Raw genomic sequence first — 16,313 nt, 5'->3', positions numbered from 1 at the left:
ATGAGGTTGTTAAATCAACAGCAGCAACGTATTTTTTTCAAATAAAAATTGAAACTGTCTGTTTCTGGCTGCAGATTTAAGGCACTGTATTCAATCCACACTTGAACCTTTCAATGTTGCAGTTATATTAGCAGGTGCACTTAGAAGCAGCTTCAGTTCATATAATCAGTCTTAAGGACCCACAAAAGCCATAGCACAGCATTTTTATTTTATTTATATTTATTGAACATTTAAATTTTGCAGCTTTCTACACATAGATACCAAATTCTTGAAGAAGAAGAAAAAGAAGAAACTTTTATGTATTGTACTTGTTCTCCCACTGTGACATACACAGGTCAAATTCTGAAAAAGCTTTCATCATTTTAAAGGAAAATTATTAGCAGCCTATTAAATACTTAAACACCTTTTATCAGTTTAAACATATGACAGCAAATAAACACAACATGGGTTATGTTAGAAAATAAACAAGACAAATACAGGGAGAAAGATGGGTCAAGGGGTCTTGCACAATTTCACAAACTCATCCAGTGTTTTGGGGTTGTAGGCTTTGGAATCTCATGCATTGAATGCACTGCTGAATGCTTAGCATTATATGTACGTAATAATATTCATGATAATAACTTTATTTGTATAGCACTTTTCATACAAAAGGAAATGTAGCACAAAGTGCTTTACAATCAAAGATAAAGAAAATAAAGACCCCCCCCCCCCCACCTCTACCCTGTCCATACACACATACACAAGATCACACAAACTCACAAACTCAACACTCATGTTACATCATGATGAACTAAGTACTGAGGAAACGCCATCTTGAGTTAAAAAGAAATAAATGAAATAAAATGAGGAAACACAGGAGATAAATTCTAAATAAAACAAAAAGTAGTAGGTAAAGGTAGGTAAAGTAGTAGTCATGTTGATAAGTTGGGTCCATAGTTTTGATTGTTTCTAATGACATCTGATCACAGAGTCACTGTCACTGAGTGACAGCAGATATGGTGGATCTATGGTGGCACTGAAGGCTCAGTATATGTAGCTTAAGAAAACAAATGCAACAGAAAAACAAATTCAATAAACACCAACAATTTAACATTCTGGACCTGTAAATACTTACAAATATATAAATATGCTGTTGTTAGTATGTGGAGCACATTTAGTTCTGTGTATTTGTAGTTCATGTAAACATAAATTAAGATATTTTCATTTTATTTAGTTCTCATTTCCTCTCATCTCATGCAATACTGAGTCAGTTATTTAATAATAGTATTATACTTCAAAATCAACCGTGTTTAGAAAAAAGCTTATATAAATAAACGAAATATACACATAGTTTATAAAAACAATTTTGCAACCTGAAGTTTGTACACATGGATCCTGTAGATTATTTGCGGGAAGCTGTAGCAAATGTATATTAGCCAGTTAATGTTTCATTTTTATATATTCACAATATTTCTTAACTACAAATCTAGCTAGACCTAGTCAGTATCTGAATCCTTGACATTAAGCCCTAGCATATTGGACAGACTGAGCGACAATTTGTCATTTTCATCTGCTAAAATGGCCGGCGCCACCAGGCCCAGTGTAGACTCCGGCTTTTCTACTTTAAAAGTACCTCCTCTCACCAAAGAGGACTCTCCTGCTTCTGCAGATGCACTGACATCAACACTTGGGGCAGCAAGCTTCAGATCAATGTCAGTTTTAGCTTCAGTTGGGGAGACATTAACTGAGGGTGCTTTTTCCTTTGCCATTTTCAATCTCTCCAAAATGTCAATTTTTTCTCCTGTTTTTGATGTTGCATTTACTATTGGCAAACGGATCCCTTTGCTGACAACATAACTCTTTTCTTCTGCACCAAGTTTTGATAAGCTCAAGGTCTCATCTATTCCTCCACTACTATCAATGCTGTTTCTGGGAAGTTTGTGGAATTTGAAGATCGGTACCTCCACTTCAGCATTTGGTGTTTCAATTTCAGAGCCAATGCCACTGCCCTCATCTTCTGTTCCTGAGCCAGTCTTCAGTCCCCATTTGAAGGGCCACTTCAGTTTACCTTTTGGAGAATCTTTAATCTCTGCATCTGCCTCAGCTTTCAAATCCAGTTCAGGTGTTTTCGGGCTTGCGCTGTTCACTTCAGGTGCAGAGACACTGATATCAGGGGAACACATGCCATCTTCGCTACTGGGAACTTTGGCATTCGCATCAGGTAAGACATCAAGATCTCCACTTGTTTTGACCTCTGGAGCTTTTATTTTTGGACCTGAAAATCCAAACTTTGGAAACTTGAAATGTGGCAGTTTAGACTTTTCTATATTAGTGTCAACATTTGGAGATTTCATATTTATTTCAGGACTTGTGATATCTCCCTCTAACTTTGGTGTACCCAGGTCTATTTCAGGAGTGGAGATGTCACCGACTGCAACAGTGCCTATGCTCGCCTTGGGTGCGTCTATTACAGCCTCAACTGAAGGGTCAACCCTGGGAACATCTACTTCAGGGGTTGGATGGCCAAGTTTTGGAAGCTTTAAATGAGGCAATTTGAAGTCACCTATGTCTGAATCCAGAGCTAGATCTGAAGTTTTTAACTCTGCATCAGGACCTTTGAGTTCTGCTCTAGGCAGGTTGATATCCATATTTGGAGTGCTGGGTGTCACATCAGGTGCTTCCAATTCAGCTTTTGGCAATGTGATGTCTATATTTGGTGCAGAGAAGTTTCCATCAGTTTCTGAGAGGCTGAGATCGAGTTCTTTGAAGTTGAGATCAGGTACCTGGAGGTCTGTTGTTGGTAGAGCCATAGTGGGTCCTGTTAAACCAGCTTTAGGCAAATTAAGTTCCCCTGCTGGGGTGTTAGGCTTCATGGTAGAAATATTGAGGTGTGGTGAATCAATACTAGATTTAGGGGCTGAAAGATTGGCATCCAGATCTAGAGGTGAAGTTTTCATTGTAGGGGCAGAGAGATTCAGGTTGGGGAATGTAACATCAGCTGTTGGCAATTTAAGGTCTAGTTCAGGAACTGGAGTGTTCATGTCAACATCTGCATCTGGTCCATTTAGGTCTGCCTTAGGAAGGCTGAGATCCAAATCTGGAGTGGCAATACCTCCTTTAATTCTGGGAGCTGAGAGATCCAAGTCAGGTGCTTTTAGATCAACCTCAGGTTCTGTTAGATCTGCTTTAGGTAGCTTTGCATCTATGTGAGCCAATGGCAGATCCAGATTTGGATCAGCATCAACATGAAGGTTAGGTTCCTTTACCCTTGGCCCAGAAAATCCAAACTTTGGCAACTTGGGTAACTTGGGTAGCTTAAATTTTCCAGCTGAGCCATGAACCTCTGTAGCATGAAGGTCTACATCAGGACCTTTCAGATTGGCTTTCATCAAATTTTGGTCAAGATCTGGTGCATCTAAACTACTCTCAATTTCTGGTGCAGACATCAAACAGTCTGTTGTTTTCATGCTAGCATTGGGTGCATCCACACCAACTTTGGGTAAGTCAAGACTGGCAGCAATATCTGGTAATTTTAGAGCCCCGTCTAATTCAGGGTCCGTGGCTTTTGGCCCTTTGAGTGTCGGTAGTTTTAATTTAGGAAACTTCAGTTTTTTATCAGTTGGGTCAAGGTCAAGATCTGGACCCTTAAGATCAACGTCTGGAGCTGTGACATCAGCATTGGGCATACTAATACTTAGTTCTGGAGTCTCTATGTCATCCTTAACTTTTGGCACAGAGAGATTAACATCTGGTGCACTCAAACCCATGTCAGGGCCTTTGAGGTCGACATCTGGTACCTTTACATCAGGATCAATGTCAACCTTTGGACCCTTTAGTGTGCCAAATTTGGGTTTCTTGAAATTGAACCATTTTAATTTTCCTGAGGGAGCTTCAACATCTGGGCCAGTAATGTCTAAGTTTGGGTTTTGTAGCTCTGCATTTGGTAAGTTTAGGTTAGCATCTGGTGCATTGAGCTCACCATCAATCTTTGAGCCAGAGAGGTCCAGGTCAGGGGCTGAAACATCAAGATCTAAATCAGCCTTATGACTGGAGACTGACCACTTCGGCTTTTTCAGAGTAGGCCATTTGATCTTCCCAGATGGAGCGTCAATGTTTACGTTTGGTCCCTCAGCATCAGCTTTGGGTAAATTCAGATCAACATCAGGTCCATCAACTGCTACTTGAGAAGCGAGACTGAGGTCAGGTGCTTCCACATCAGCATCAGCATGAAGTTCAACATCTGGGGCTTTCACCTTTGGTCCAGAAAGGAAGAAGTTTGGCTTTCTGAGTGTTGGGAATTTGATTTTTCCAGAAGGGGGGTCAGGTTCAGCATCTGGCCCTTTGATGACAACATCAGCTTTTGGTAAATTCATATCAACATCTGCTGGGCTCAGATCTGCATTAAGGTCCATATCAGCTTTGGGACCATGAAGTTTGGGTCTTTTCCACTTTAGATGAGGCCAGTTAATTTTCCCTGATGGAGCATCAATGTCAGCATCTACATCTGGAACTTTAAGCTCAGCTTTTGGGAGATTGAGCTCAGCATTTGGAACATTAATGCCATCCCCAATATTTGGACCCGTGAGATTTAAATCAGGTGTGCTTATGTTGGTGTCTAAGTCTGCTTTCGGGCCTTCAAATTTGGGCTTCTTCCATTTCAGATGAGGCCAGTTGATTTTACCAGATGGAACTTCTCCATCAATGTGAGGTGTTTTCACACTCAGATCAGGGCCTGTAAGGTCTGTGTTGATGTCAAGGTCTGAGCCATTTATCCCACCCTTCACCGCTGGAGCAGGGAGATCAACATCTGGTGTTTTCATGTTTGCATCTATGTCAAGGTCAGCCTTCGGCTTCTTCCACTTCAAATGAGGCCAGTTGATTTTACCAGATGGGGCATCAATGTCACCATCTAATACAGGGCCATTGATCTCAGCTTTGGGCAGGTTAATGTCAACGTCTGGTTTATCTTGATCCACATCAATATTTGGTGTGGAGAGGTTGACATCAGGTGCAGACAAGTCAGCATTTAAGTCAGCACCTGGCCATTTCACTTTGGGGGCTTTCCATTTTTGATGGGGCCACTTGAGTTTGCCTGAGGTTGCCTCAAAGTCGAAATCTGTGCCTTCTAAATTCAAATTAGGGCCATTAACATCCAATTTTTGTCCATTCAGGTCCAGGTCTGGACTGTTAAGGTCCAGTTTTGGGGCTGACAGGTCAAGGTCTGGTGTCTGTAGATTTCCATTTATCGAGGGAGGATCAATGTCTTCAGAGATGTCAAAGTTTCCTTTTGTCGCTTTGATATGGGGTAGATTGAAATGTGGCATCGCGAATTTTGGGGCCTTGTATTTTCCGTTATTCATCTTGATCTCTGGTTTCTTGACATCAAGTGAGTCACTGGGAACAATAAGCTGCGGATTTGAGACACTGACTTCAGGTGTTTTGAGGCTTGTGAATCCGGCATCCGCACAAGCTGAGGGATTATTTAGACTGAGACTGGGAAGGTCTCCCTTTAGAGTGGGATCACTCATTTCACCCTCCAACCCCTGTGAAGCATTTAGCTTTCCTTTCAGGCCATCAAAAGAAACGGTCGGTGCATCCAATGACATCTGTTGATAATGAAGTGATAAAATAGGTGAACATACAACTCAACTGTTTAATTAATCAATTATATTATTATTATAGGAATGTGCAGATATAGACAAATGGCATTAGTTGAAGGTTCCACATATAGGATAGGAACCAAACAAATCAAAGAAGGATGACTGTAAGCAACACAACAGAATTGCCATATGAGAGTGGGTTACTTCATCCAAATGAGATAGTTATACAACCAGGTTGTTTTGGTTTCATATGCATTACTAGAACTATTTTGCATTAAGATATATTATACTTTATATCCACTACTATTAAGTCAAGGCTCTGTGCATCAAAATCTAATGCAATGTAATGTAATAATTGTAATGGGTAGAAGCAAAATATTATAACCTAATCAAATGAGGTCCAAGACCTCCTGCACTGACACAGACTGTAGATTTAAGCGTTTCCTTTGTAATTTGGGTGAAACAGCTTTCATTTCAGCCTGGGTTAAACAACTGTGACATTTACCTCTGCAGAGTCTTTGAGATCTAATCCCAGGGAGCCGAGGCTAGCACCGGTGCTCAGGTCCTTCTTCGTCAGAACTTTCATGTTATTATCATATGGCTCCAGGACCTTCAAGATCTGCAGAACTTCATTTTTCTTGAGGTGATCAAGATGTATAGTGGCTGCAACAATCTCATCCCCTGCAACACGCCGCCAAAGTTAATTGAAAGCCTTTCAGCACAGTGATTATTTGGTTTGACTTCCTGATCTTCTCTTACCTGCCTGGAGGCCACTCTTTGAGCTGATGGTGTCATCGGTTATTCCTTTAACGATAACTCCTTTCTCCGAATCATCCAGGACCAGGCATTCTGAAATACTTGTGCTCTTGCTGTCCCCACTCTGTATTTAAAAAGGGTTTTAATACATAACATGGGCCTGCAATCTGATGCATTTATGAGCTGCGGCTGTGTCTGTTGGTTGTACTTACCATCATTTCTGGTATTATATTTACATCCACATATCACAGAATTGTGACAGCAATGCAAACCATGGAAACTCCGAACTGCAGGATAGTTATCTGGAAACACCAGAAAAAAGCCACAGTAGTAATCAGGTTATGCTAGTAGATTAAGAGTACAATTTGCAAGATGAACAGGTAGAAATTCAATGGTTATTGGTTCAAATCAAATCAGTAACAGCGCAGTCTCTATTGTGCTGTTTTGTGTATTGTGTATTGTGTTAGAAGTTCCTCAGCAGGGGTGGAGGAAGTCTTTTCCTCTTCAGCGTTCTCAGGAAGCAGAGACACTGCTTGGCTTTTTTAATGATGTGGGTGGTGTTCTGAGATGTGCAGTCTGAGGAACTTGACATCTGTGACCCACTCTACCTCCTCTCCATCAATGCACAGGCTTGAGAGCGGTATGATCATTGACTTCCGGAAATCAATGATGGTTTCTTTGGTCTTCTTGGTGTTGAGTTTGAGGTAACTGTCACTGCACCAGACTGCCAGCTTCTGGACCTCCTCTCCATATTTTTACTCATTGTCTTTGCTGATCAGTCCTACGATGGACGTGTCATCAGCAAACTTGAGGTTGTTGGAGCCGCGGGTGGTGACACATTCAGGTGTGTATAGTGTGAATAAAACTGGACTAAGGACAGCCCTGAGGAGCACCAGTGTTGAGGATGAGAGTGGAGGATGTGGTGCATTGAACAGCATCCTGATGTACACTCACCGGCCACTTTATTAGGTACACCTGTCCAACTGCTCGTTAACACTTAATTTCTAATCAGCCAATCACATGGCGGCAACTCAGTGCATTTAGGCATGTAGACATGGTCAAGACAATCTCCTGCAGTTCAAACCGAGCATCAGTATGGGGAAGAAAGGTGATTTGAGTGACTTTGAACATGGCATGGTTGTTGGTGCCAGAAGGGCTGGTCTGAGTATTTCAGAAACTGCTGATCTACTGGGATTTTCACGCACAACCATCTCTAGGGTTTACAGAGAATGGTCCGAAAAAGAAAAAATATCCAGTGAGCGGCAGTTCTGTGGGCGGAAATGCCTTGTTGATGCCAGAGGTCAGAGGAGAATGGCCAGACTGGTTCGAGCTGATAGAAAGGCAACAGTGACTCAAATAACCACCCGTTACAACCAAGGTAGGCAGAAGAGCATCTCTGAACACACAGTACGTCGAACTTTGAGGCAGATGGGCTACAGCAGCAGGAGACCACACCGGGTGCCACTCCTTTCAGCTAAGAACAGGAAACTGAGGCTACAATTTGCACAAGCTCATCAAAATTGGACAATAGAAGATTGGAAAAACGTTGCCTGGTCTGATGAGTCTCGATTTCTGCTGCGACATTCGGATGGTAGGGTCAGAATTTGGCGTCAACAACATGAAAGCATGGATCCATCCTGCCTTGTATCAACGGTTCAGGCTGGTGGTGGTGGTGTAATGGTGTGGGGAATATTTTCTTGGCACTCTTTGGGCCAAAGATTTGGGCACTTATGCTGCAGCACCAGTCTCTCCGTGCATTTCATGATTACTGGTGTCAGGGCCACAGACCAGGATTTTTTCAACCCTCTGATGGCTGAAGTTTCGGCACAGGGAATTTGGTGGCGGTTTTAATGTTAATGTTAAATTGCAACATTAGAAGACAAATCGCAGAAAGAGCACCAGCTGAAGGAATCACACAAAACAGTACTGGGGGTCAACTCATTTCTCTACCAATACATCCTTAGTTATATAACTGCCTTTACTCTGATGGAGGAATGACCCTAACCCATCCCCACCCCACACACACACTACCTCACACTTCAGGAATCCAAAGCTTCTGACAGGTTTTTTCAGGGGAATGTATGAATCTAAACCAGTCAGTTTGGTTACATTCCGACTCACATGACACACTGCCCAACACATACACAAGCACACACACACACCTTTCAACCACACCCCAACTGTTTCACAGTCATGTGGATAAAAGCAGAGTAGGTTTTAAGTTGGGCCATACACCTTCTATTGAGATCGAAACGGTCCCCTGATGCAACACAGCGACCTGACTTGTCTTCGGGTGGAGAAAGAGTTCCACAGTCATTATGGTTTAATAGTTCAGAAATTCATGGTTACCATTTTTCAGGAAAGATGATGCCACTGTTTCTACACAGTTTTGCTTAACAACGGAAATAAGAGCAAAAGTGACATATCTGCACAGTGGCTTAAGGCTCCACTTCACCAAACCAGAAATCAGCAGTGAAAACAGGAAAGAAAGCCAAGTCCCACTATATTTAGAAGAGTACTCAGGATGGTGTTGCTCAGGAGTGTATCTGACAAAAAGGGAGGAAACACCAACTGTATTGTCAAATGGCAGGGTATTATGAAAGCAAAGTTTGGCATTTCACATTTGCAGTCAGCATGTCCAATGGCCAGATATGGAGTTTGATATACTGTCATTTTTTTATCTACAGTTTATCATTGACATTCAAATCTTCTATAGATGAACCACATGACAGGTGCAGCTTGATCACGATGTATCAAAATACTATTTTAAAAACCTTGACTTGTCAATACATGACTAGATAATTAAATCGTTGTAACATCGCTCTCAGCAGCAAATCTCTGCAGAGTGGCACAGCGTAAGTCAATAATACAATAAATTAAATATTCATTATGGACATTTTTTTCATGCTGTCTCTTCCCTATTCTTTTTCAATTAGCTCATATTAAAATGAGGCTATAGACCATATATGTGATGGACTCACCGTCTGTTGCAGCTTCACTTGAGGAGAGTCCAAGTGTCTCCTCCTCTGTGTGTCCCCTTTGGTCTGCAGGCAGGACGGGATGGGTCTGCCTGTTAAATGGCTGTAATCTTCAAGAGCCAGGAGAACAGGTTAGGCCACATCAGCACCGCCTTGGCTGCTACTCCCAGTTCTCCTTGCAAGACACAGAGAGAGACACACACACACACACACACTCTAATTGAAAATATGTCACAGATAGTGACACACTGGCTTCTCAGCAGCTGAAACCTGTCTAGAAAACACAGGGAAGAAACACACCACTCCTTAACAGGACTAACCAGATTTGCAAAAAGCAACTTTAGCAATACAACCTACAAAGCACACTCACCCACTAATTTTTAGGCAGAACATTGGTTTTGGACAATTTTCTTCTGTCCATCCAGCAATTCATAACACCAAACCTGGTTTATATTTATATTCAGTTAAATTCAGGTCTAGGTATGTTAAGGAAGGATTGAGGCTGAGGTGATACATCAATCTGTATTGATTATCCATATAGAGAACTATATAGATCTGTAAATGAAAATGTTATGTGTATTTTCATGTTAAAACTGGTTACTATAATCTTTATTATCTATCTATATCTCAGTTCATGATTACAGTCCATCTGCAAAGCTTCATGACAGCTTTTACTGCACTCATTGTTGCGTGTGGTGGCTTCACAAATCACTCAACATTGTTGTGAAATGTCAAAACAGATGAGCAGGATTTGTGTATAAGGCATGAACGTAAACAACTTACTGAAAGCAGTTACATGAATCTTAAGGAGTTATTCTGCTTTAATTAAAAATTCTGAGTGTTTTAATAATTATTTGATGACTAAAACTTTATTGCCATAAAAATTCTACATTCTGGTAAAATTACATCAGTCATCAACTACCTTCACACTGCATGACCTGTTTAGGGAGTTTTTTTTTTTTTTCCTTTATTAAACACAAAACAAAAAGGAATACACACACAGGCATATCTAAAGATATACAGCACATAGCACAGTTTACAAAACCAAAACCGATACCACCATCAACAGGACAAAGCCACCTAAATATGTAACCACCAAAGGGACAACAGAGTTAAGTTAGCTTCCTGTTGTAGATTTTAAGGAGATTTGATAAATAAATTATAATGGGAAAAAAAAAAAGAGAAACAGACAAAGGTAAACAAAGGCCTTCTGTCACCACAGTTTCTATTAATGCCAGCCTTCACCCTGACTCAAAGTTTCCCACCCACATTCAAAAATTATACACTGTTCTTTTTTTCTATTAACGTCTTTTTCAGTAGTCCACTAAAATTTCAAAAACATTTTGAAACGCTCAATATTAAATGTTTTGTTTTTGTGGTTTTAAATATAAAGCTTTCCCCTCCTTCCTTACTGATGTAAGATTTATTGCCAAGAAGCATTGCTACAACAAAGAAATCATTTACCAAGCACACTTTTTTTTTTACTTTTTCTGATAAGTTTAGATAGATAGATGAACAGCTCATATATATCTGGTCAGGTCAAGTTTATTGTTTTATTTTATTTTACAGGAGCCATATGGTGCTGTGTTGTTTTAGATTATCAGCTACGGTCTGCCTGTGTGCCAAGCATGACTATTTATTTTACTGGACCATGTAAGTCGTGTGATTCTGTAAAATAAAACAGGACTGACCAGTCCAGTCGCATTTTAGCAGAGTACTCATACTATTTCTTGTACTAGGACAGATGTATTAGTGTCAGTGGGTTAGCGCGAGCCAGACGTTTGGCTCATGTAGGTCACCAAATTAGAGTCTGTCCCCATACAGTGACTGCATACTTTCCAGCTTGGTACAAAACACTCTATCTTTCTCTACAGCTGATTTATTCCTTCACGACAAATACACAGGGGATCATTTACATTTTTTATATAAGTTGTCTGTTTAATAGCGTTATAGTGGTTAGCATTGTTGCCCCACAATAAGAAGATTGTGGGTTTGGTTCCCAGGCCTGGGGCCTTTCTGTGCAGAGTTTACATTTTCTCCCCATGCCTGTGTGGGTTTCCTCCCACCATCCAAAGACATCATGTTGGGGTTAATTGGTGACTCTAAATCGTCCGTGAGTGTGAGTGGTTGTTTGTCTCTGTCTGTCTCTGTATGTTGGCTTCTGTGATGGACTGGCGACCTGCCTGCCCTCACCCAGTGTGAGCTGGGACTGGCTCCAGCAGTGGCCCCCCCTCCCAACACACACACAGACAAGATAGAAGAAGCGTGAATTAATCTGTTTAAATCTTTTGAAGAGTTAATTGTACAATTGAAGGCATGGCCTCTTCAGATGACATATGAGAGAGCATATGCTTGTCACAAACCAGTATACAATAAAGTCACAGCTCTACATGCAACCCACCTGTGTCCTTATGTTTGTTTTAAGTTACGCATTCCAAACATTGCAACTGTGGAGCTACTCATATTAAGCTTTAAATCTGCTTTTCAGAAACCTGTGGGTGACGACATTGAGGCAACATTCATGTTCATTTACTGTGTACAACTGTCACCAGAGACTTCAACTGGAAGGTAGCTTCCATGGGGAGCTTGTCACCCTCGATGGTCACCTGGCCTGGGCTTTGGTCAGGAATCAGCAGGAGCTGCAGCCAGTTTTGTCCTTTGTCACCATGGAGGACCATCAGAAAACATGCAGGTCTAGGTATGTTAAGGAAGGATTGAGGCTGAGGTGATACAAAAGCAGTTGTTAAAAACGTGTGTTGAGTTTTTATGTAGAAAGATGTTTTTTTATGTAGTTCATTTGATTTAAACCCCACTCACCTGCATTTGGATTATTTTTGATTTTTCATTTCATCATCAGTATCAGAATCAAAATACTTTATGACTCCCCAGGGATAATTTTATAAAGGAAATTAAACCAAACAAAAACTTTAGTTTAATCCCAAATACAGTTTATTACTGATGATTCTCTGTGATATTTGTATATAAGTTCTGACCACATGAAGCACTAATACAGACACTCAGAGAGCCTCTGTGTGTGACTGTAGAGGAAGAAAGTGCAGGGCAGCTGTGTGGAATCTCTCTGGATTCACTGTGAACTGAGCAGAAAGTCTCACAAAGCGAGGTGTTGACAGTGTGGGTGAGAGTCTGTTCTCAGTGAGATTGTTCATACATGTCTGCTGAGAGAAAAAAGCACGACCACTCGATTCATGTTTCATTCAATGTCTGTGCTTCAGGTCTCAACTTGTGCCTTTTAATTAATACTTGTGCAAAAGCTTTAGGGTCTGTGCCACTAACCTGCACACAGAAACACTCACCTGCTGTACTGGGAGAACAGCACAAATGTTATCTCAGTCATCTTGACTGAGCCTTGACCAGCCACTTTGCCATATCCTCCATAGATCAGTCCTTGCAGCATGCCGTCGTTGTCATATTTATATAAAAACAAAGTCTACACACTTGTGATTTTTGCATTATCGGTAACATGAATTCGGGGGAATGTGAAAGATTGTCATTCCAGTCTTTGCATAGCACTATCTGCCAGGTAGTAAAGGCATGTGGGTACCATTGGCAGATAACAGTGCAGGAAGCATTGGAGTTTTCTAGAAGAACTCTGAGTAAGTGCTGAAGCTGACACAGATGTTGGCTTATCCCTTCAGGCCTGATTTATGCAATGGGTTACATAGCTGCAGGAGCAGAAAGTAACTGCATGTAACTGGAATATGAGAACCAGAGGTCAGAGTGGAAAGTCTGACATTCGTTTATACAGAAATAACCAAAGATCAGCCTACCATTATTTTTAAATATGTTTGTGATTGTGAATGCCTGGATTAATCCCTCCATCCGTTATCTATACTATTTATCTTGACAGTTCCAGCTGATGGAACTGTCAAGATAAATAAAAACTGGTGATGAATAACCATTCACACCTACAGGCAGTCAGAGCCACCAATCAACCACATGTGCTTTGACTTTGGGAGAAATCTGACCTGCACACAGCAACAGGGAGAACCTCCTCACGGTGAGGTATCAATGCTAACAATTACTGGATGGCGCTGACATATGCTAGCTAACTATGGTCACCTGAATCAAGTTCAAGTGCATAGTGGTTCTTTCAGTATGACTGAGTCTGTACCATCTATTTGTCCCCAGTCTCTCAGCCTTCTGCTCCTTCTCAACCACTGTGCTCCACCGTTAATGTGGTCTGCCATCAAGATCCCTGCATACAAGACTATCTCAGTCTAGACTATTCTGGTCTGTGGTTGCCTGATGTTTTTCAGAGCAGGGACGTCTGTTTGCTCCAAAGAAACTCTTAAAAGGTCTTATCTTAAAACTCTAGCATGTCTGACTGCGCTTTTGTTGACCTTTCTTATATGAGGTACTGCACTTATTTAAAATATGCTGGTCTGAATGGTGACACCAAGTGCTCTAGTGCACTGAAGCTTCACTGATGTCCTTTTGGATCATCAGAACAGCAGACTCTGCAGAAAGCCAGAGGGGACAGTGCAGCTCATATGAATGTATGTCCAGTACACAGAATATTTTTTATTTTGAATATAATTTAAAATATAATATAATATATTATATTATATTATATTATATATATATAAAAATGAAATATAATATAAATATAATTTATTTTGAATAAAATGATAGATCCAACCACCATAGTTCACCATAGTTCAGATCCACACACACACCACAATTGATTTACTTCCTGTTTCCACCCAATACACTGAAATACTTCTGCATTCTTAGGATAAAGATGTTGCATATTGTAAAACGGGGGTTAAGATAGCCATTACACTTTGACTGAGCTGCATGATCAAACATCACATGATATCAGTCCCTGATGTAGTAACTCATTGATAAGATTAGCCGACTACGCTGTGTCATGACTCATTCATGAGGTTGCAGTGGCTCAGTGGGTTGGGACTTGGCTTAAGAACCTGTGGGTCACCAATTCTTATCCGAGCCCGGGCAAGGAAATGCAGACTGTGGGCTAGTGGATGGAGCGGTGCCAATCCACCTTCAGGCCATCCTCCAAAAGAATATTCCAGGCGGCACCTTCATTGTGAAACTTCTTCACGTTTGTATAATCAAGGGCCCTCGATAATGTGTGTGTGTGTGTGTGGTTGTCTGGGGTCATAAAGTTAATTTAGTTGTGTGTATCCAACGAATAAAAATATTTTTCTTCATTCCTCAATTCTTCAAAATTCTTCAATGTGTTTCTTCTGCACAGAAACCCATTGTTCGCTTTCTTTGTGTCAGCAACAAATTATTCAAACATCACAATGATTGCGAATCAAGATGCCTAATCGCTCTGCGGCATGTACAGCAGTCAGCCGTTGATTTTTGGTTTTGCCAGCGAGTGTTATATAATAATGCACTCAATGTGTGTGATTGACTCAGGGTTGCTTGAATTAGATACTGTAGTAGTACAGAGGTGTGTGATACATCCTGATATAGTCTGTTCTTTGCTCCTGTTCGGGGAATGCTGTCAGACAGCATTCTTTTCAAATTGTTGAGCAGAGTGGATGTTTAAATCCTCACTGTTTCACACACATGCATTCTATCATATAAACACTGCAGAGCTTCATGTGAGGAAGGCACTAGTTACAGTGTCAGTGGACATTCCAGTCACTGTATGTCACTGATGACATTACCTGAATCCTAACCCTATCCCAACCATAATCTGTCACATCTCCACAGGTACAACAGGAACTGCCATCAGATATCAAATTCATTCTTATCATATGTTTATATACCACATTTCTGTTGGCCTGCACATAAAAGACTACTCATAACATCTGCTCAGAATAGCAACCATAGATTTATCAGAATCCAAATCAGAATGACAAATACTTTACCACTCCCCAGGGGAAATTCCAGAATTGAAATAGAAATATTGCCAGACGGGATTATGTACACACATACACTCACCACTTTATTAGGTCCACCTATGCAATCGCTTGTTAACACAAATAGCTAATCAGGCAAACACATGGCTACAACTCAATGCATTTAGGCATGTAGACAACTTGCTGAAGTTCAAAGTGAGCATCAGAACGGGGAAGAAAGGGAATTTATGTGACTTTGATTGTGGAGTGGTTGTTGGTGCCAGAAGGGCTGGTCTGAGTATTTCAGACACTGCAGATCTACTGGGATCAGCAGAACCATGTCTAGGCTTTATAGAGAATGGTCCGAAAAAAAAAAAAAGTTGTGTGGACAAAAATGCCTTGATGATGTGAGAGGTCAGAGGAAAATGGGCTGACTGGTTTGAGATGATAGAAAGGCAAGAGCAACTCAGATCAAATGAGATTCATTTATGTCGCACCAAATCATAACAAAGTCACATCAAGGCACTTTACACATAGAGCACATCTAGACCAAACTGTTTATAAAATTATTTAAAGAGCTCAATTACCCAATACTAATTCAAATAACTACTCATTAGAACCAAGGAATGCAGAATACCATCTCTGAAAGCACAACACATCAAACCTTGAAGAAGATGGGCTACAGCAGCAGAAGACCACACCGAGTGCCTCTCTTGTCAGCTAAGAACAGGAAAGTGAGGCTACAATTCACACAGTCTCACCAAAACTGGGTAATAGAATTAAAATGGAAAAATGTTGCCTGGTCTGATGAGTCTCGATTTCAGCTGCAACATTCAGATGGTAGGGTCAGAATTTGGCGTTAAAAAACCTGAAAGCAACTGTGTGATGCTATTATGTCAATATGTACCATAATCTCTGAGGAATGTTTTCAACACTTTGTTGAATGTGTGCCATGAACAATTCAGGCATTTCTGAAGCCAAAAGGGGGTCCAACCTTTTACTAGCAAGGTGTACCTAATAAAGTGGCCGGCGAGTGTAAGTTATAACAGATAGAAAACTAAAATAGAATATAAAAATAAACACAAATGTTCAAACTGAGAGACAGGTAGGATTAATTCAAAAATATATACAGATCAGTATTAGGTAAATGTAAGGCATTACAG

General features: G+C 40.7%; 1 protein-coding gene across 3 annotated transcripts; it reads right to left on the bottom strand.

Moving 5' to 3' along the window:
- Window positions 1–187: 187 nt before the first annotated feature.
- On the bottom strand, window positions 188–9,406 carry LOC115055581 (neuroblast differentiation-associated protein AHNAK). 3 transcript variants are annotated; one of them, XM_029521503.1, is made up of 6 exons: window positions 9,317–9,406; window positions 6,548–6,637; window positions 6,339–6,459; window positions 6,085–6,260; window positions 3,454–5,585; window positions 188–3,420 (listed from the first exon to the last, which is right to left on the bottom strand). In XM_029521503.1, the coding sequence occupies exons 2-6, from the start codon at window positions 6,551–6,553 to the stop codon at window positions 1,476–1,478; spliced, it is 4,380 nt and encodes a 1,459-aa protein (XP_029377363.1). In that variant the 5' UTR covers window positions 6,554–6,637; window positions 9,317–9,406; the 3' UTR covers window positions 188–1,475. The 3 variants fall into 3 exon arrangements, with proteins under 3 accessions (XP_029377363.1, XP_029377361.1, XP_029377362.1); XM_029521501.1 differs by having other exon boundaries at window positions 188–5,585; XM_029521502.1 differs by lacking the exon at window positions 9,317–9,406 and adding an exon at window positions 6,944–7,337 and having other exon boundaries at window positions 188–5,585.
- Between the last annotated feature and the right edge of the window lie 6,907 nt (window positions 9,407–16,313).

This window comes from Echeneis naucrates, chromosome 15 (genome assembly GCF_900963305.1).
Source record: "Echeneis naucrates chromosome 15, fEcheNa1.1, whole genome shotgun sequence".
In the NCBI taxonomy this organism is placed as follows: domain Eukaryota; kingdom Metazoa; phylum Chordata; class Actinopteri; order Carangiformes; family Echeneidae; genus Echeneis; species Echeneis naucrates.
The sequence above is the reverse complement of the archived record's forward strand: the minus strand, read 5'-3'. Positions and strand labels throughout refer to the sequence as shown.